Source organism: Mycteria americana, chromosome Z, assembly GCF_035582795.1.
Source record: "Mycteria americana isolate JAX WOST 10 ecotype Jacksonville Zoo and Gardens chromosome Z, USCA_MyAme_1.0, whole genome shotgun sequence".
Lineage (NCBI taxonomy): Eukaryota > Metazoa > Chordata > Aves > Ciconiiformes > Ciconiidae > Mycteria > Mycteria americana.
Window position 1 is genome coordinate 28,244,228 of NC_134396.1, and position 20,509 is coordinate 28,264,736.

Sequence of the window (20,509 nt, forward strand, 5' to 3'; positions counted from 1 at the left end):
TACAGCTTATAATCAGATATATATAAATGAGCAAGTAATTAGAGAAGTCAGTTGGCAGCATATGCTAATCTGTTGACAAAGAGACATCATCTTTTGTACTTTAGCTACAGTCAATAGAATATATTTTAAAATAAGCATGCTGCATTTTATCAGTGATTCAGTGTCTCGGGTATCTAAGCTTCACACCTACATGTGTATAATTTAACACAATAATTTAGTTACACATTTACAATAGGCACAAATCCAAACTAGTGAAGACAACAGACTTTGGATCAGGTTTTCACTTTGAAAGACCCATTATGTTTATTTAGCTAATATTTTTAACTCTTACTTCACCTGTAAGTATGCCACTGTATTACAGATTTATGTGCAATTAAATGACTCCATTATTTATAAAGTCATAGAAGAAAGCTGTGCTGTCAGTTATCTGAGAAGAATAACTATACCATTTACATTATATTGACTATTTAATTAGAAACTTTCAGTTACTCTTTTACTGAAGACACATTTTTCACCTATTTCTTTTGCTCTGTTTTTTTCTTGGGTGGGAGTTAAGGGCAGAGAATCACATACAGCAGCATAGTTACTATTAATTTATTGAAGAAGTAAATATACTGGTATTAAAATACGGAAATGGGCCAAGTTTTGCAATAATTAGTGAAAGAACATTATGTGAACAGTGAAAGAAATTATTGGGTGTATACTTAAATAAAAATCAAGTATATTCTTATTTTTAAGAATAGACAGCTAGCAGAATCTGCATATATAATGAATTGGGAAACTCAATTGGATACTGATGTTTACATATTAACGTGAAACGAAAAATACATGCACTTATAAATGTATCTCAGTTTTACTTCACATTTTTGGTAGAAAGTAGAAAGTCATGATTTGAATATGCACATTTTCTGAACTCCAAGTTCAAAAGTGGATTCACTTTTTGATGCACAATCAACTTGCATTAATGAGTTATTTCCATTATTAGGAAAATAGATAAATTCTGCAAATTTTTATTTTGGTTGGAATCCAAGAACAGAGAATACCAACAAGGGGGTTAGTCTTCAAATATTAAAAGACTGCTTCAAAAAAAGAAAAGAACAATCCTTTCTCCAGATCCATTACACAGAAGATGGGAAGCAAGATCAGTTTCAGTTGTGTCAAGAACTATTGGGGTAGACATGAGGAAAAATTTCCCAGTCTTTTCCCACTGGGAAAGACATCCTGCGTATGTTACAAAATCTCTCAGTGCAAGTTTTGTTTTTTGTTTTGTTTTTTTTGTTTTGTTTTGTTTTTTTTTTTTTTTTTAAACAAACAGGTTAAACAAGCCTGTCAAGAAGGACATAAGACTCTTGATTCTGCTTTAGGGCAAGAATACAGAATACATGATCTCTTAATGTCCCTAGTAGCCCTGCTTTTCTATGACTAAAAAATATCCCCTGAAACCACTTATTTTGAGTGAAACACACCTGCAAAGACATTATAACTGTAGCTCTGCTTAGCTTCATCTGACAGTGTGAAAATATTGCACTTCAGACAGGTACCTTTTGTTCCCAAAATGAAATTAAGTCAAAGATTATTAATTTCTTCCTCTGCAACGCAAATTTCAGAATATGGTATGCCAAATGTGGGTAAGGTTATCTGCAGATGTTGCATTTTTGTTCCAGAGGCAAAAAGGTCTCAAACGTACTGCAGAAAATCAAACGTTCAAAAAATGCACAGATTATCACTAGTTCCACTGCATAACCATCATCTGTTTTCATATAAAAAAATAAAGTGTTTGCATTGAACTTTATTGCACCATCAACATTTTTTAAAATATCCCCCATTCAAGTCAAATATTAGATTACTTTTATCAAACAAAATAGAAGGTCTTCTTTAAAGTACCAAGTAGATCTAGTATATGCACTATTCAGAAAAAGAACAGTCTAAAGGAATGACATACAACAAATCAGAGATGACAGAAAACAATCATTAGGTTGTTTCTTTCCCATGATTAAAAAAAAGATTGCAAAAAGATTGCGTAGGCTATTGTATGCACTATAAGCATGAAAAGCATCCCTCTTCATTTAGGGTGTTGAAGCAGGTGACACCTTCAAGCTGTCAAGTGCTGCATGAATTCTGAAGTGTAACCTGGACTCCATTGAGTACTCTTTGTAGTTGTTTCTGCAAACAAGAAAGTTATTTTAAGAAAAACATTTTTTGCCTGGATTGTTTTTACTTCATACATGCATTGAAGTACCAAAGTTAACAGCCTTCATTCCTCCAACAGAAAACAGAGGTTGATACACAAGATGAGTTATGAGACTTTTAAAGCTACATCCACAAACTGAGCAGAGACTTATACCAGTACTAACAATTAAACGTCCTGATAAATGGAATCCATGTCTTAGCATCTCTTCCACTTACGTTGATCCTTTCAACAGCCCTCCAGATTACTGAAGTTTGCTGTGAAAAGACAAGCTAGAAGACTACAGAAAAGAAAGGCTGTTAGCTGAAAGTATATGTTCAGCTTCAAAACACAACTCAGCCAGGGTAATAAAACACAGGGAAATCATACTATGTAATCCAAACAAAACAAAAGGCAAAAACCTACTATGTTTCTAAAAAACGTTTTAGGAGATTGTTTCTAACTCAATTTACAACACTACTGCATGATTCATATACTTCTCCATACACACGAGGGGCAAATTCTACCCTGTACTACAACCTACAGATGAAGCAAACATGCTGCTCTACAGTAAATTTAGCTCTCTACTGCTCTTCTGTGACAGGATGTGAAAGGAAGGAGAGAGGTGCTCAGAAGTGTACTGGCTTTTAACCTGCTCCAACTAACACCTTTACTGCAGCAGATGTAAGCCCTCCAGCTGCTCTCTGGGACAGAAGCGGTACAGATCCTTTCTCTGGACCCTCCAGCTCCATCCCATGCACGCAGTGGAGCCTCAGCATCTCTGAAGCCTAAATGAAAAGAAGACATTTTCCCTTCATACTGTGTCTTGCTTGATATTGCCTACTCCACTGGGCCTGAAGGACAGAGTTCCTTGAAACTGTAAAATTAAACTATATTGGACAACTTTTCCAAGTCAAGAACACAGATTTATAATTACTTGTATTTTGCACAGGGGCTGGCAGGAAGAAAAAACACATGCCTTAATTTCTAAAGTTACTGACTTATTCTTAATCTACAGGCTGATACAAATTTAAAAAATCCACTTACTTGGCAGCTTCTATGTATCTTATTGCTTTTTCTCTCTCATCCTGTTGTTTGTAGAGAAGACCCAACTCATACATGGTGAACGGCACCAAATAACTATCATATTTTATTTGCTTCTCACTAGAAAACCAGAAAAATACAGAAGTGGTTAATTACAACCTTTCCTCGAGTGACCAGTTAACTTTTAAATGCAATCATTGCCTGTAAAAGCACATGGCCAGAGAAAACAGTCTGGAAGCATTTTTACTGCTTAACTCTATGTGCACATTAATTATACCTGTAAAAAGTGGACGTAAAATACTGCCAATATGACCTTCTAGTAGCAAAAATTTATTCTTTCCTACTTCCTGTTTGTAGTGTGGTATGTTACCCAAGCTACCATGAACACAATTCTAAGACTAGGACCCTATTGTGTGACTTAAGTTCAAAAAAACCCAACCATCCAAAAGGATAACTTGAGATAAAAATAACGTTCATTAGGTTAGGCAGTATAATACAAATACATCTTTCCCACACACAGAATTGAGATGTCTTTACCCTAGCTTGCCTGAAAAAATCAGCAGAGAAGTAAGGAAATTCAACTTTTCCTCAATAGAAGAAGTTCTTAGAATCACTGTGGCTGGAAGGCACCTCTGGAGAGCATCTAGTCCAATGCCCTGCTCAAAGCAAGGTCAACAGCAGCATCCTGTCCAGGACTGTGTCCACCTAGGTTTCAAGTATCTCCAAAGATGGAGACTCCACAGTCTCTCTTGGCAACCTGTGCCAGTGTTTGACCAGCTTGACAGTAAAAAAAAAAAAAATTCTCCTTATGTTTAAACAGTGTTTCCTGTATTTCAGTTTGTGCCCGTTACCTCTTATTCTGTCACTTGGCACCACTGAGAAGAGTTTGCCTCTCTTTTTTGGTCAGTTTTTTCATTTGGGTGGTGGGTGGTGGTGGTGGTGGTGTGTTTGTTTTGGTTTGGTTGTTGGGTTTTTTTTAAACACACTCCCTTCAGGTAACCCTTTCAGGTCTTCTCTTCTCCAGGCTGAACACTCCCTGCTCTCTCGCCATCATCTTATATGACAGATGCTTCAGTCCTTTAATCATCTTTGTGGCCCTTTGTTAGACTTGTTCCACTATGCCCATATCTCTCTTATACCAGTGAGTCCAGGGCTAGACACAGTACTCCAGATGTGGCCTCACCAGTGCTGAGAGGGGAGGAAGGATCACCACCCTCGACTTGCTATGACACTCTTCCTAATGCAACTCAGGACACTGTTGGCCACCTTTGTTGCAAAGGCACATTGCTGGCTCACAGTCAACTTGGGGTTGACCACGATGCCCAGGATCCCCAGGGCATTTTCTGACAAGCTGCTCTCCAGCCAGTCAGCCCCCAGCCTGTGCTGGTGCGTGGGCTTATTCCTACCCAGCGGCAGGGACTGGCACTCCCCTTTGCTGAACTTCATGAGGTTGCTGTCAGCCCATTTCTCCAGCCTGTCCAGGTTGCTCTGAACGGCAGCACACCCATCTGGCTTATCAACCACTCCTCCCCCACTTCGTATCATCTGCACATTTGCTGAGGTTGCATTCCATCCCATCATCCAGGTCCTTAATGAAGATGTTAAGGACTACTGGCCCCAGCATTGAACTCTGCACTGGCGACTGGCCTCCAGCTGACTTCAATGCTGCTGATCACAGCCTTTTGAACCCAGCAGTTCAGCCAGTTTTCAGTCCACCTCACTACCCGCCTATCTAGTTGAGACTTCAGCAGTTTGTCTGTGACGATACTGTGGGAGACAGTGTCAAAAACCTTTCTAAACTCAAGATAAAGAACATCCACTGCTGTCCCCTCATCTACTGAGCCAGTCATCTCATTGCAGAAGACTATAAGGATAGTTAACCATGATTTCCCCTTCGTAAGTCCATGCTGACTACTCCTGATCACATTCATGCTTTTGGAAATGGTTTCCAGAATTATTTACTCCACCTTCCCAGGGACTGATGAGAGGCTGACTGGCCTGCAGTTTCCCAGACCCTCCTTCTTACCCTTCTTGAAGACAGGGGTGACATTTGCTTTCTTCTGGTCCTCAGGAACTTCTCCTAATTGCCATGACCTTTCCAAGATAATGCAGTGTCACAATGACACTGGCCAGCTCCCTCAGTACTCATGGATATATGCCAACATCCTAGGTACTTAGGAACGTCCAGTTGCCATGGACATATGTATGTCTAGTCTGTTCACACTTTTCCTAACCTGACCCTCCTCCATCAAGGGTAATTCTTGTTCGTTCCAGACTTTCCCACAGGTTTCATGGATCTGGAACTCCTGAAAGCTGGTCTTGCCACTACAGAACAAGGTGAAGAAGGCATTGCATATCTTGGCCTCTCCTGTGTCTTTTACAAGCAACTCTCTGATTCTTATCTGAACAGAGTAACGTCAACCAATATTGCAGAACGAAAAAGTTTGCAACAAGCACTGGAAAACCTCTCAACATTTTGAGAGCAACACTTCTACAGAGGCACCTCATCCACCAAGAAAGCCCTGATGCACAGAAAGTGTGTCTTAAAGCAGGGAGACTTCTTATGTGATAAACAGTCTTAATGTACTGTAGCAGCCCAAGAAATGTAGAGAGTAAAGCTGACCAGAACGTAGATATTTAATTTACCAGAAAACTTCTCCTCCTCCTATGCAAAACATCCGCTTTACGAAGAAGTGTTGTCTGAAGATTTTTGAGATATCTCGGCTCTAAAAGCCTCCACTGTGTCAACTACCTTTGGAGCAAGAGTTTCAGAAACAGCATTCCTTTAACTTGTAACCAATCAAAACCCGCTGCCCTGTAGTTTGCAAAGTGCTTGACTAAACTCACTTAGGATCTTGGAAATGGCAAGAGAAGGCGAGATGGCAAGAAAATGGTAACAAGCAATAGAACTATACATAGCAAATTCTCCTTAAATACTAATTTTTTCTAATTTATTTATTAGAAAAATTGCATGTGGAAAACCTGCTTTTTCAGCCTAATTACTCTAAAAATTCTAAAAAGTTTACACCTACAAACATTTTCTATGTTATACAAAGAAAAGTTATTACAGTAGAAATGGATCTGACAACTAAAGTACTTGATAAATCCGTAACACAGGAAACTCAAGTTTTCAACTGAAACAAGTAACAACAACAACTTCTCATCTACACAGAGAAGCATTAACTACTGAAGTACTAAATCCTGAAAAAAGCCCCAGGAAATCCATGTGAATTATCTTTACTTACATTGATAGCTCTGCAAATACAAAAATACTAATTCCAAATGTATTTAGATAAATGCATTACCTGGCAGTTTGATTTATTTGGTCTAAAACATCACACATTTATATAAAAGTTATATAATGTTAAATTGCTATAGAAAAATACTAGCAAAGTTTTGTGGTTCTCCAACTACTTCCACAGGTATTTTAATTCCAGCTCCTTAAAAGGATGTTGAAGTTTAATTATTCAAAATTCTAACATGATGGCTTCTACAGGAGTATCACAAATTTCACCCAAAGCTACAAAATATAAAGGTTAAAAGTCTGTTTATGTTATTTTTACCTTTGAATTACTTTACTGAAACAGAGTTCAGCTTGCATGAGTCTTCCCAAGTGTTTCAGGCAGAGGCCCTTCAGTAGCTGCAACATGCACACATCATCCATATAGTATTCATTGCAATCTAAAAGTAAAAGCGAGATACATCAAACAGTTTGAAGACATCATGAAAAGGAAAATTTCTTCTCTATCTGGAAGTCAGCACAAAGCAGGCATAAACTGGCATCAGTTAAAGACTTCTGTACTTGTAACATCTAAAACAGGAAGCAAAACCTACAGTGAGACTGGAAGCTCCTTTGCACTACATTATCTTAACAGCTTCCCCTGTTGCAGAGCACTAGCAGACCTCCAGTAGCACCAGTGACATGAAAAGCACAAGGACACACTAGGACTCCATCCTGCAGAGCTTTCCAGAAGCACTACTTGGTAGTATAAATTCAAGAAACCATGTTTATTAGTACTCTCATCATCCTCTAACGATTAAGAAGCTTCACTACTAGTGTGTAACGTTTGGAAAATTCAAGGAAGTGTTATGTCCAACAGGACTAAAAATATAAGGTGAAAGAACTTTTGTGAAGCGATTCAAAAATATAACCTTAACGAGCGTGGTCCTTTTTTGTTGCCTTAGTTTATAGCATTTGCTGGGTGCACGGAAGGAAAAGAAAGGAAAGAAAACACATATGGGTAGACAGATGGAGGCACATACATTAACAATTCAGGAAGCAAAACACTCTCCCTTCAGATCATGTTGTTTACAACTCATTACCAGCTCTCTAAGGTCACGTTATTTTTTTTCTTAATAGTCTGCCAAAAAAATCCTACGTAAACAGTTCTGAAACATGCAAGACTAAAGCATCTTAGGATTCAGTGATGTGCTTTGCCACTACATTCAGGCTTATTTCTGTCTGTGTTTAAACCCAGAAAGTCTTGATAGATAATAACTGACAGACTGCGCTTTTAGTGACAGGTAGAAGCACAGTGGGTGAGTATTTTGCATTCCCTGTAGCCTGTTTTGCTAGGCGAAGGTATTCGATTCATGTGACTGTCTCCTAAAGGACTCATTCATTGAAATTACTGGGGGCAAGCGCTGATGTCAGTAAAAGCTTGCCAGTCTTTAACAACAACTAGTATCTCCCTGGTATTTCCCACAGGAAGAAAAGCTATTATGCCAAAACACTGACAGTAAATGACAGTAAATGCACAGGCCAATTTAATACAGACAACCTTGCAATACATGTGGGAAAACCATCCTCCTGCAGTCCTCTATACCTGAGGAAATATCATTATCAGGATTATAAAGCACACAATAAATGAATTTCTTGAAGTTACAAATTCCTTTTTTCTATCTTGGAGATGACACAACTGTGGAAAAATAAGATTTCCAGAAAACCTGAGAAAAAAGAAAATCTAATGTCTTTCATCTGTTCCTTCTACCATCTCTATTTTCAGCTCTATACAACATAAAACCACTTTCAATCCTTGACAGATTCCTTGCTGTGCCTGTTCACTTGAAGCAAATGAAGTATCAACAGCTCTCTCTAAGAAGTCTCAATCCCTAAATGACCTTTGTGTATAATTAACACACTTTTTTACAGCACCCTAGCAGTCCTTTAAAGCTATCTAGTACTGACAGCTGTCTCTTAAAATAATATTGTATCCTTGCCACACTCTGCTAATAGCCTTAATCACTTTCTTTGGGTCTCAATTCAGCAGCAATTCTGGTAATCAGAGTCTTTATCTTGTCTGAGTCCATAACTTTAAAAGCAAATCAGGCTCACAGATGCAAACTCCAGAACAAAACTACATTTGACTGTCGTTATTACTAAAAAGATACAGAAAGCATAAAAAACAAATATGCTTCCAGATTACATCCTATTTGTAAACTGTGTATTTCCATATGAAAAACGTACTGGTTTTATTTCTGTTCCTTTTATTTTGGTACCTTGTGCATCTCTGCTTAGGAATTTGACAGGAAATCTACTTCATTGTCACAACTGATCAGCACTTACAGTACAAGCCTCTGCACGATACAGCACCGGATTCCCAACAGCTTCTGCCAGAACACTCTGCACAGAACTCATGGGAACATGACTTTATTTGCAGATGTCTTGCATATTGCTACATTTTGGTTTTAGTACGACAACACAAAAAGGAAAAACACTTGAGATTTAAGAGGCACACTACTGATTCTGCAGAAAAGTGAAGAATAGCATAAAAAAAAAGTTAAGGGACCCAACTCAGTCTTGGCCTTGCAAGTTACTCTCATTTAGTTTATTATACCATCCAGATTTTACCAATATGCATTTTTTGTATGTCCTTGTATAACTTTACCTCGGTTTATATGTAAATCATAATTAGATGTACTTTTACATTTCATAATTAATGTTTTAATCATGTGGCAAAACTATCTTTTGCTAAATTGTTGATAACTGTAGTTAAAATCTGGGTTCAACGGAACTTATTTTTAGTGAATTACCATTAAAAAAAAGGTCCATGTGCGAAAAGATAATATTTATTCATTCCAGAATAACTCAAAAGAGAAGTCTACCAAGAAGTTCACATAACAGATGACAGCACCCACCTGACAAAACCTGATAAAACCAGATACTTCTGCAGTAAACCTGTTGTAATAACAGAACTTAAGTTCCTTTAGGTATAAGTTATGGACTGATTCTCTAAACATTACTCTGAACACCTATGCTTCAAATACATCAAGATCTAAAACCACGGTCAAAGTTTATTCATTAAAAATGTTTTATTTTACAACTAGCGGACATGTTTTATTTTGCCAGAAAGTAAAAAACCGGACAGACCAACGCATAGTACTTCATTTATAGTTAGTCATGCTCTGCTCAGTATGTGTCCTCTGTAGCAAAGTTAAAGTGTGGTGTAAATTGGTTTAGAAAAAGTATTTTTCAGGCATTTAAGAAATTAGCAGGTAACGCTCCAAGAACGCTCTCAGAGACTGGAATGTCTTAGTAAGAATCAGTTAAGTTTTGTAACTAATAACCTCACATCCTTGAGTTTTCTGTATTCTTCTGCAGCTTCAATCAAGCCAGATAAAGAACATGTTGAAGAACCACCGCTAACTTTCATGCAGCTCCAAAATTTCCATACTCAGATTTAGTATCATATTGCCCGAGTCAACACTTACCTCACAAAACATTAGTAGACAGAAGCAAAGAAAAATGTCAGCATTTCTTACCAGCTTACTAATTCCATCTTAATTGATCACTTACTAGTTTCATTTTGTAGAGCAGTTTCTTCTTTTTCTATTGTTACCAGTAAGTTTTCAGTGAGGTCTGCTCTTTTGCCCACAATTGCAAAGCCATTCCAGACATACATCATTTCCTGACCAAAAAAAGAAAAACAAAACACAAGACAAACTCATGGAATTGCATAAATATTTAACTAAAGAGTATATCTTGGAAGGCTATTATGGAACATTTTGAGTACATAAAAATACTGCCTAGAAAAACTTGTTTTAAACAATATGAAAGGTTTCAAAGCCAAAACACTCACTGTTGAGAAGACCATGAATAAAAGTATCTGTACAACTTCAAATAACCACCCACAATGAGTACAGGACATTCTGTTAGTTACATGTGAGTTTACAAAGACAATCACGTTTGCCTTAATAATCATTTAATTAAAGTGGTATAAGAGTATCTGTGAATAGGGAAGGCAAAATGCCATTGAATGTGTGTGGGCAAAGTTAACCTGGGTTTCTAGGTTTTGAATGTTTTGACACCTTTTTGATGGAGTCTATCATGTATCTTCATAGATCTTTAAAAACAAAACTGAACAGATTTTGTCACGTGATAGTTTACCATCACCCACGTAAGACATCAGCAAAACTGGGTGGTTTAGGTTCAACTTGTGGCCTCTACCATATGAAATAAAGAAGCAGATGGAAGTAGTTACTTTCTACAGGATTATAGATAAATTTGTGTGTGTATTTGTGGGTGTGTGCATGTATATACAGTGTGTATATATATACATACATATATATATATATATGCGTGCACCCAAACACACAATCGTGCATGTTTATATATAGATGCTATAATCTATAGGCTGTTACCTTCCATATGGAGCAACACCGGAAGCAGACAAAACTTTCTGGATAAAAATGTGGTTCCAGCACACACATCCAACACACACTTCCAACATAATTCCTACAAAATCTTTTTTTTTTTTTTTTTTTTTTTTTTTAAATCGAGGCAAATCCTGGCACAAAGCTTCCCAGATGCTTCAGTACAATAGTTAGCAATACATTTGTTTCAATGCATTAAATATTATCACATTGTAATACAAAGAGAATGAGAGAATACACAGAGTTAATGCTAACCAATACGAAACTTTGCCGAGATCTTTACTCAACCATCACAAACACAAGAGCATCATTTGTTCTACTGTATTCGTATTGTAGTTACACCTCTGAAATATGAAGCCTGATGTCATTCTGAAGCTGATACAATACATTGTTGAAATATTTCTGCTTATATTTGTGCTGTAATTATGTGGATTTTCAGAGGGAGGAAAAAACAGTTCTATCAAAGTCTGAAATAGCATTATTGACACTATCAGCTACACTATGCTAGATTCATTTCAATTCTGTAGTCCTGTCTAATTTATGCTTACTGCAGTAACACCATACGCTATGTTTATTTTTGCTTAAGCCATGATGGAAAAATTCTTAAATTAAAGGATATTGGATTTGACTGCAAGACCAAAGACATATACTCACAACTGAATAGCACTGTGCTGTACAAGTCCAAGACAACTTTATTACTTAGGTCTTTATACATAATTGAGTACACAATTAATTTTAAAACTGACAGATTAATTTTCTTTGGACTCCTGTTTCTATATCAATGAGCTTTAACAAAAATTCCTTCTCAAATTATGGTTTTCATCTTTAGTTGTTGCTAAATTATCCATGTACAAAAATTTTGGCATACACATATGCGAAGTATCACTGCTCTGCACACATAAACAGACTGTGCACTACTAATGCCTCTGAAGATAAAAGCATGGGAAATTAGAATAACATTAGTAAAGTATCATTAACTTCTGCACATTTTACTCAGACTCAATACAAGGAAAACAAAACAAAACAAAACACACCATTCCTCACTTTCACCAGAACAGAAAGTGCTGAAGTACTCCTTAACTTCCTAATGAGTCTGGAGGACAAGGACTGAAATCCTGCCAAACTGAAGAACATGAACACATATGCTAGAAACCCATGCAGGTTTCTAGCTGAAAGGTGACTTTCAGCCTCACATGGCAACAGCAATCATTCTCTGTATGTCTGAACTTTCATGTGAAAAATCTGGCTCTGGTTTTGGACTGCTAGTAGTTGGTAGCATGATCCAGCCCCTACTACATTTCACAAAAATCCCACGCATGAGTGCAATAAATCTTTAAAAAAATACTTTTAAAAAATGCAGACACGTAGTACCTGATAATATTATTCTTTCCCTGTATAATGAATTATACTTATTTCTTTTCTATTTGAAAAGGACAAAAAGAAAGCAAGCATAAATACCAAGGCGGGTAATATCAGCTTCACCGGTTGAGAACTTGCATAGCGTCGAGCTTTCCTTACTGCAAATTTCTCAGTTGGGACAGATTTTCCTGCAATTCTCTGTTTTAGACCATCCACTTGTCTACAAAGAGGGAAAATGGAAAAAAGGAGTTGCTTTATCTAATTTTTATTTCACATAGTAAGATTTGCTGTTTGCCTCTGAAGTTTAACATTTTAAATTGTTTCACACCACTCAGACCGCAGTTGTAGGACGTATGTTGCTGATAAAAGCAGCATTTTAAATATTCTCATGCTAAAAGCAAAGAGAAAACTGAAAAGTTGATGGTTATAAGTAGGAAGTCAGTCCTATAAGACAAAGATACTCAAGTCAAAAACTTTTATATGGTAGAAAAAGACTGCACATCTAGTTGCTTTATAAATGTTTACCTGAATAAAGATACAATGTCCTCACCAGTCCTTTTCAAATCATCCTCTGGAAGCATACATAGAATTGCTGCCTTCTGGAACACATATATTGCCTATTTCAAAAAGAAACAGCAACATATTACCACATCTAATTTGCTGTGTTCAGTCAATACACTAAGGACTCAAACCTCTCACTCCACTTGTTGCAGCAAAGTGTTTCCAGTAATTCTCACACAGGTAGAACTATAGAATTTTAGAATTTCCTTTGTCACATAATTTGTGCTATAATTTTGTTTTCAACGTATTTGTTAATATTCTAAACAAGTTAGAATGCTAAAGGTGTCTCCTGCAAGGAACAGGACAATTTACTACGCAAATCACTGATAAAGAGATGAGGTTAAATGACATCACTATTCTAAATTCCATTACTGGGATTATATTATCTGTTATGTGTAGAGACATGCCTGAAAAAAACAGAATAAAACATCTGAGTACGGATTCAAGGGAAGTTCAATAACTGGACTTTGCAGGGAAAAAAAGAAACATCCATAATTCTATTCAAGACATTTGCACTTCATGTTGAATATACTATTCTCTTCCTCTTTTGTCAAGAATTGGATGTATCCCCTTTTCTGCTAAGCGTAATAAACCAGTAACCTAGAAAGGAACAAACAAAAATGATGTATCAAAAATTATTTGCACATTGTGCTTGGTTCATACTTCGAGAAACATTTTTATAAGGAAAAGGTAGATAACCCAACTTTTCGCGTGAGATCCTGTCTCCAGCAGCCTTCTCATTTCATGTCACAAAGCATCTGCTGAGTAGGCATGCTCTCATCTGTTTATAATTAACACACACGGTTTCTTCAGCCAAGTTGTATTAGTGAGTGTTAGAACTTGACTTGAAATGCAAGTTAACAGTTTTAGTCTCCCTCTTCTTTCTCACAACTCTGATAAGTACCTTTGTTTTTAGAGGGGCTAAAGCGTTGTTAGTTATGGCTCTGGTGCTTCAGAACGTGAAATAAAAATTCATCCTTAACCACCCAGTTAAACCTACCATTTTGGTGCCATTGTGCTTTTGCTTATGGGTTTCAGAAGAAAGCAAAAATTACACTTATTGTGCAAACTGAAATGCAAATTTAACTGTGGAGAGGCTTCTGGTATATCATAACAATGTCCACCTGCCCATTTACCTTAGACCACCTGCTCTCTTTGCTGAGCAGGTCTGCATACCGATATGCTTGAAGCCAGTTCTGCTGGAAGGTGTAGCACCACATCAGCTCCCAGTAACACAGATGATGAATCTGTTTCCACTCTTGCTGGGCTGCTATGCATTCTTGCAACCTCAACTGTGCCTATGATGTAGTTAAGTAAGAATGATGAAAATTGGCTCAATTACAACTCCACATGAGAACCATGTCTAATTACAGAGCAAATTCTTTCCTAGGACCCAAGTGGAGAACACCTGACTAGTAAAACAAGATAAACTTCCCTTTCAGTCTCACTTACAGAGAGAGAGAGAGATGGAATCAATATTGACACTGAACATGAACAGGGATAAGAGCATAATTATCAGTCCAACTAAAATAAGTTACTTAGATGAATTAGATATTTTTTCCCCAAGTTGAACACTGAATAAATAAAAACCTTAAAAAGAAAAAAAAATTATTTACCTTTTCAAAATTTCCTTTCAGTATATCTATTCTGGCAGCATAAAACAGAATAATAGAACCCTTGAAAAGATATGAGAAAAATACCCAGTTATTATTTTAAGCTTAGGGAAGTACATTGCTGTTATAAAAGTTATTGAGAATACACACATTTGGAAATTTCTGGAGGTAGGGTTCGAGGAGACTGTCAGCTTCGTGAAGGTTGGCTTCCCCTGTACCTAGAAAACATAACAAACCAACCTCAATGTACTTAAAAAAATAAGTTTCATAGATTAAGATTTTGGTTTCCAAATCATATTATGGCTTGAATAGATTAATGGATGACTGCTTTTATGCAAAAGCAGAATTATTTCTTCGTATTGTGTTTCTATAAAAATGAATTCTTGTCCTGAAGGTACTAAATGCTTTTAAGATAGTAAATGTCTAAGTAGAAACAGAATAGAATGTATGAATATTCTTTAAAATGTTCCATTACAGATCCTAGTTATATTTTAAAATCCCTTGAATTGTTTTAGCAAGTTAGGAAAACATTCCTCAGCTGCCTCCTTTCCTAATTTTGAGCTCAGTAATGAAGCACAGGTGATACTGAAAGAAATGAAGTTCTCCTTAATTTCCTGATGAGCCTGAAGGACAAGGACTAAAATACTTCCAAACTAAAGAACGTGAAAATATATGTTGAAGATGCATATAGAATTAATGGTGACTTTGAACTTCCAGGTAAATTGTTTGGGAGTACAGACTTCTTTCTGGAGATTGTTTTCACAATATCTGATGTTAATTTATGAATAAGGACTTATCTGAACTTAAGTGTTTCGTGATATTTTGCTGTTGCATGTTGAGACAGCCCTGCAAATGGAACAAGATGTTGGTATAATGGTATCTACCCTCACTGTTCCTGCAGACATAGCTTTGTCAGTCAGAGATATTAGTTTCAGATCACAATTAATTATACCGCACCCTCCTGTTACAAAGCTAATTGGCCACAGTTTCGGAATTCAGTTCAAAAAAACAATCACAGTATCTATCATAACGTGTGGCATGACCGAACAGCTACACAATGGGTCTCACCAAGGATTAAGGAGACGTAAGTATGATAAACCAACAGGGTGAAAGTGCACAGAATGGCCCTCAAACTGCTGCCAGATGCGCCTTCCCGTAGTTGACAGAGGCCCAACTCCTAAGAAACATCACAAACACATGCAGAATTAATTATCAGTATACGGAATTACTATTAATAGTTTTTGGCTCCCCCAAATCCAGTTTTCCTTTCAGATACAAGTATTTCGTAATTCAGCACTTTGTTATCTCAGATCCAACACAACCTTCTACCAAAACAGTTCTGCCACATCTGATAGCACTCAGCAAGGAGAAGATTAAGCTAACACTGAATAAAATTACCCATGCATTTCAGTGCTCTGGTGAAATGGGAACACCACACAGACCATGCAGACACACAGGTCTACATCCCTTCCCCACTATTTTCTGGTTATGAGCCTTTCAGAATAATGTCTTTAAATCTATGTTCAGTGAGAAGCTCTCTCAACTGTTCCAGTGCTACTTGTCAGCAAGAGTCTTCCTTCACAGAAATCCCTGGTTATCCTCCATTCTCTTCCATCCAGTCAGCCACTGTTTTGAGGTTCTGATCAACGTATTAGCTCTGCTAACACACCAACTTCTAGACAGTGTTTCCAGAAGCTGCAATGAAATATGTGTGCGTTGAGGAAAGGAATCCAGATTCATGGAGACTTATTCAGCTCTTAACACATCAAACTTCTTCCCATCCTTTCCAGTTTATGCCCATTACATGGCAGCTTGCCTGCTTGGGGGATTGTTGAGACGAGCTCAGAGCTTCCCTGCCCAAGAGCAGTGTCTCTTCAGAAACATATCAGATTTTAACAATTTTACCTCAAAACAAATACTAACTTAACAGGAGTTTTATTGCATAGCAACTTGATGAGTTATAGGAGAATTCAAGCACCATACAAAAAAAAAAAAATGTGCTGATACTCCAGAATTGTTGGTTCTTTTCCTTTCAGCTTTTATTGCCTTTTCAGTCAGGGCAAAAATGTGTTTTCTGGAAGAGCTTCAGCACGAACCAGGTCCTTCACAGGAAGAAACAGAATGAACAGGTCTCTACTGAAATCTAATTTTACATGAGCAGAACCATATTTGGGGACAAACTAACAGCAATAAGACCATATGGTGACTCTGTCTCATTAATAACTTGAAGTTTAGTTATGTATAATTCTGTGGGTTGCTTTGTTTGGTTTGGTTTTGGTTTTTTTATTTCTTATGCATGCCAAAAAGAGTTTTAAAGGGCTGTAAGATACTTACAAAACAAGGCTAGGTTTACAAAAACAAGGCTATGATTACAAATACTTTCCTCATCCATGACAAGACGTACTGAGATTCCACAGTGACACATGACATTCAGAAATTCCTTCTCCCAAAGAAACAGGCTGGGATTGTGGGTGGAAAAAAGTAAAACTGTGACTCTCCGCTTAGTTACTGGTATGAGGTACATTAATTTCTGACTGTATAGGCTAGAAAAGAAAACTGATATCCTCTCCTCAAGGATCAGCAAAAGGAAAGGAAATGGCAATTTGAAAAGCCCCTTTGAAGCAGACTGGTCATTTCCCATGGTTGGTCAAGATCAGGATATCACCATATGTGGTTTTATGCCTGCATCATCTAGCCCACTTATCTTTTTAACAACACTAAAATACTGATAAACAATATAGATCATTATACTTTCAGTATGAGATATATGACGTTAAATTCATCCAGTCTTTATCTGAGAAAAGACTAATTTGAAAAAACAAATATCAATACCCTATTGCCAGAAAATCCAATAAATTCTAAAAGTCGGAGAATCCTTCCTGGCAAAAGCGACAGCATCTGAAATACATTTCAAACAAAAATAAGATCAGTAAAAACCTATATACATTTTTTTAAAAAGTAAACCCACTATAAGCTGGAGCCCAAAATGCCAGCTACTATGTTAAATGCCATTACACATTAGTGAAAAAGTAAAGCAAAAAAGAACTCTAAAATGGACATGCATGATCAACAACATACAATCAGTCTGCAGCTTCAGGGAAACTCAGACTTTTGATGATCATCTAGCATGGAAACAGCAAGACAAAGTCCAGCTGTGCTTCTTCAGATAACGACAGATTTTTCCATCTTCAGCTGATCAGAACTGTTTGAAAATTGTGGGTCATTTGGAATGAAAATATTATCTATTTTGGTAGTACTTACAATCTACAATTGTCATCTTCCTTTACTCCCAATCAAGTGACTCAATGGTATCACAAAAGTTCTACTTGTTCCTACTGTGGGACCACTCAATTAGGAGACCAGGAAGCATACTTGTTTTAGAAATACTAGCTATTGCTATCATCCTTTAGCCCTCTATTACATGCGCTTTTTGTTCCCCTTAGAACTGCATTCCCCACATCCTACACAACAGAAAACTTACAAAGATCACAACCACCTTTTCAGCGAGCGTTACAAGAAGGTCTGTTTGAAGGTCAGTTTTTGAAAGCTCCATTCACCCTAATACATTTTGCCCATCAGAGGCTTTTTCTGTTAAGCTTCCTACTGAGGAGACTTCATGAAGAACAGGAAAGGTCAAAGCACTTATGAACACAGACATCTACCAGTTGCTTGGGTTTTAAAGACTGACAGGTACAGATAGACCCGAGTTCTTCTGACCATACTCAGAACTGGCCAGCTGCAGTCTGCAATGACTCAGAAATTAACATACCAGCAGAAATCAACTCTCACCATTGCCACAACAGATGTGAAAAGGCAACTGTAGTAAATTGTAAAGAGAAACGCTAGTGGACGTACCCAGTTTTCTTTTGCACAAACTCAGTAAACTACTGCTCATTCTTCTGAATTTGTAATTATCTATGCCAATCTACAGTATGCCACTGAAGCAAAAGAATGGTATACATGGGGGTGTTAGAATAAAAGCAGTCACTCCAAGTATTCTGTAACCAACAGCATAAGTGTCTTAAAAATTCCTGCTACACACAGGTAGACATAGCTGCTTTTCCTCTTAAAAATACATACATTAGTCCAAGAGAATTAAATACAATTCAGAATAAATTAGTGGAAAGATCCTAGAAGGCACGCATGCAAAGCGCTACCGCTGTTTTCATATTGCCTAAAACCTTCAAAGCTTGTATCTCCATTTTACAAATGTGTAATTTTTAAAACAGGATTACAGTACTGTATCTGCAAAGAAAGAATCCTACAGAATTATCCCAATGGCCTTTCTGTAGTCTGAAAAAGTCATACCAAGTTGAATGCTCCGATTCCAAGTTTTACTCCTCCTTCAAACTGACAATAAGTTTCATTTTTGCTTTTGTTCCCCTGAGTCATTTGTAGCACCTGATGACACTCTCTTTTGATGCAGGGAAAAAAAAAAAGGAGGGAAGAGGAAACATGACTTAGAAATTATATGAAGTACAATCATTATGAATGCTATAACAATATTTCTTTTTATTTTGGAGGTGTTATAATGCAACTGCACCTGCTTATACCAACATTGAATCGAAGTGTTTTCTAATGGCTTACTTGTATATTTGGTAACTCGTCCTAATTTTGAGGCCACCTTTGATGAAGTTGATCAGATTTTCATCCTGGAAGAAAAAATTTAATTGTACAAAAATGTGCATTCAGCTATTACATGTAACACATACATTAAAATGTTCCAGTTACATTTAAATTTATTTATAACTTAATGGTCACTGGAAATATTAAAAATGTTTTTCAGTTATTAGACTCATCTCTAAGACTGAAGTTAACACTTGCTTTAAGTTGTCAGGGAAACATTTCTCTGGTGCGTGTTACAAATTTTAAAACTTAAGAGGGGGGTGAAAAAAAGGTCAAAGAGTTACTTTTAACAGAATTCCCAATGCATATAAATGAAACAAGAAAGCTCTCCACCAGATGGTGCTGTAGGAACTTTTTAGAATGTTTCAAAACACCGATTCTGACACACACAGGCGAGCCCAGGACCTGGCAGAAGACAAACCAAAATATGCCCTGAAGACATGAATTCCCATTGCTGGTCGACAGTAACCACATACACTACCCAACATATGTGCTTATTAACCTCTAGAAAAATCAAAGTAAAGCCACAGTGTACTAGCCATCAAAAATAGATCTCTGAAAAGCACAATGGTTAACAGTTCAACAGGATAGAATTTTTTCCTCTTAGAATTCACACAGAAGGGGAACATGTGCAGCATTTCAGAAATAAAATTAAATACTCGGGAAGAGCATATATGATATGGAAGATGAAAAAGCACAAAAAAACCCTCCGAATCATCAACCAAAGGAAATTCTGGCTTCCATAAAAGGGTCACCATTTCAATAGACCTCAACTGTTTTGTCTGAGAGACTGAACACCCAAATGCAAGTGGTTTAGTACAAGCATTCCTGCCGCCTCTTTCTGAACGGTTACATTTTCATTATCACCATCATCCTCCTCAGATGACTGAAGGTCAGTCAAGGATGAAAAATATGGGGCATGACAGTAATCAGCAGAGCAGGGTATTATACTCAACAGCAACGGATCTCTGACATGATGGATAGCAAGATGCTGCTTTAGAGAAAGTATACCTCTACAGTTTTTTTCATTTTATACAGTTCTAAACTCACCTCCTTCAACAACTGTTTAAAAATTCTCTTCATGCTTAAAAAAAACCCACCCACAAAACAAAAAAGAGGGTTGCTCCCATTTGGTTAGTAAAGGAGAAAGTCAGTTATAGGAAAGACTGGCATTCCATTAATAATATTTCCTGACACTTCTGGCCAAAGTATTGTATTAAGTGGTTTATAAAGCTTTGCCAAATTAACGTTTAGGTCCATCTGATCTTAGTATCTCTGTGCCTTGCTTCTTCCTCATAATTTATATTGGAAGGTATTATCTAAAATACATGCATTAAACATTTGTAGAACACTCACTATGTAAAAAAAGTATGACTAAAACCTCCTGTTTTCAGCAATCAAATTTCAAATCAAATTTGAAAACACTGTAGCATGAAGTCCCTGAACAACAAGCTAAACGAGAAGCACCAGACAGTATTAAACAGCA

General features: G+C 36.9%; 1 protein-coding gene across 1 annotated transcript in view; it reads right to left on the bottom strand.

Moving 5' to 3' along the window:
* Positions 1 to 1,288: 1,288 nt before the first annotated feature.
* Positions 1,289 to 20,509, bottom strand: part of TTC39B (tetratricopeptide repeat domain 39B) — a 71,679-nt gene continuing 52,458 nt past the window's right edge. Inside the window, exons 7-19 of the mRNA XM_075526791.1 lie at positions 18,985 to 19,049; positions 18,706 to 18,811; positions 17,230 to 17,295; positions 15,466 to 15,574; positions 14,548 to 14,615; positions 14,401 to 14,460; positions 13,921 to 14,082; positions 12,749 to 12,840; positions 12,323 to 12,443; positions 10,008 to 10,119; positions 6,775 to 6,892; positions 3,215 to 3,331; positions 1,289 to 2,163 (exon numbers count right to left, since the gene is read on the bottom strand). Of these exons, the coding sequence (XP_075382906.1) occupies positions 2,067 to 2,163; positions 3,215 to 3,331; positions 6,775 to 6,892; positions 10,008 to 10,119; positions 12,323 to 12,443; positions 12,749 to 12,840; positions 13,921 to 14,082; positions 14,401 to 14,460; positions 14,548 to 14,615; positions 15,466 to 15,574; positions 17,230 to 17,295; positions 18,706 to 18,811; positions 18,985 to 19,049 (1,293 nt within the window). The 3' untranslated portion in view covers positions 1,289 to 2,066. The remainder of the gene's footprint in view (positions 2,164 to 3,214; positions 3,332 to 6,774; positions 6,893 to 10,007; positions 10,120 to 12,322; positions 12,444 to 12,748; positions 12,841 to 13,920; positions 14,083 to 14,400; positions 14,461 to 14,547; positions 14,616 to 15,465; positions 15,575 to 17,229; positions 17,296 to 18,705; positions 18,812 to 18,984; positions 19,050 to 20,509) is intronic.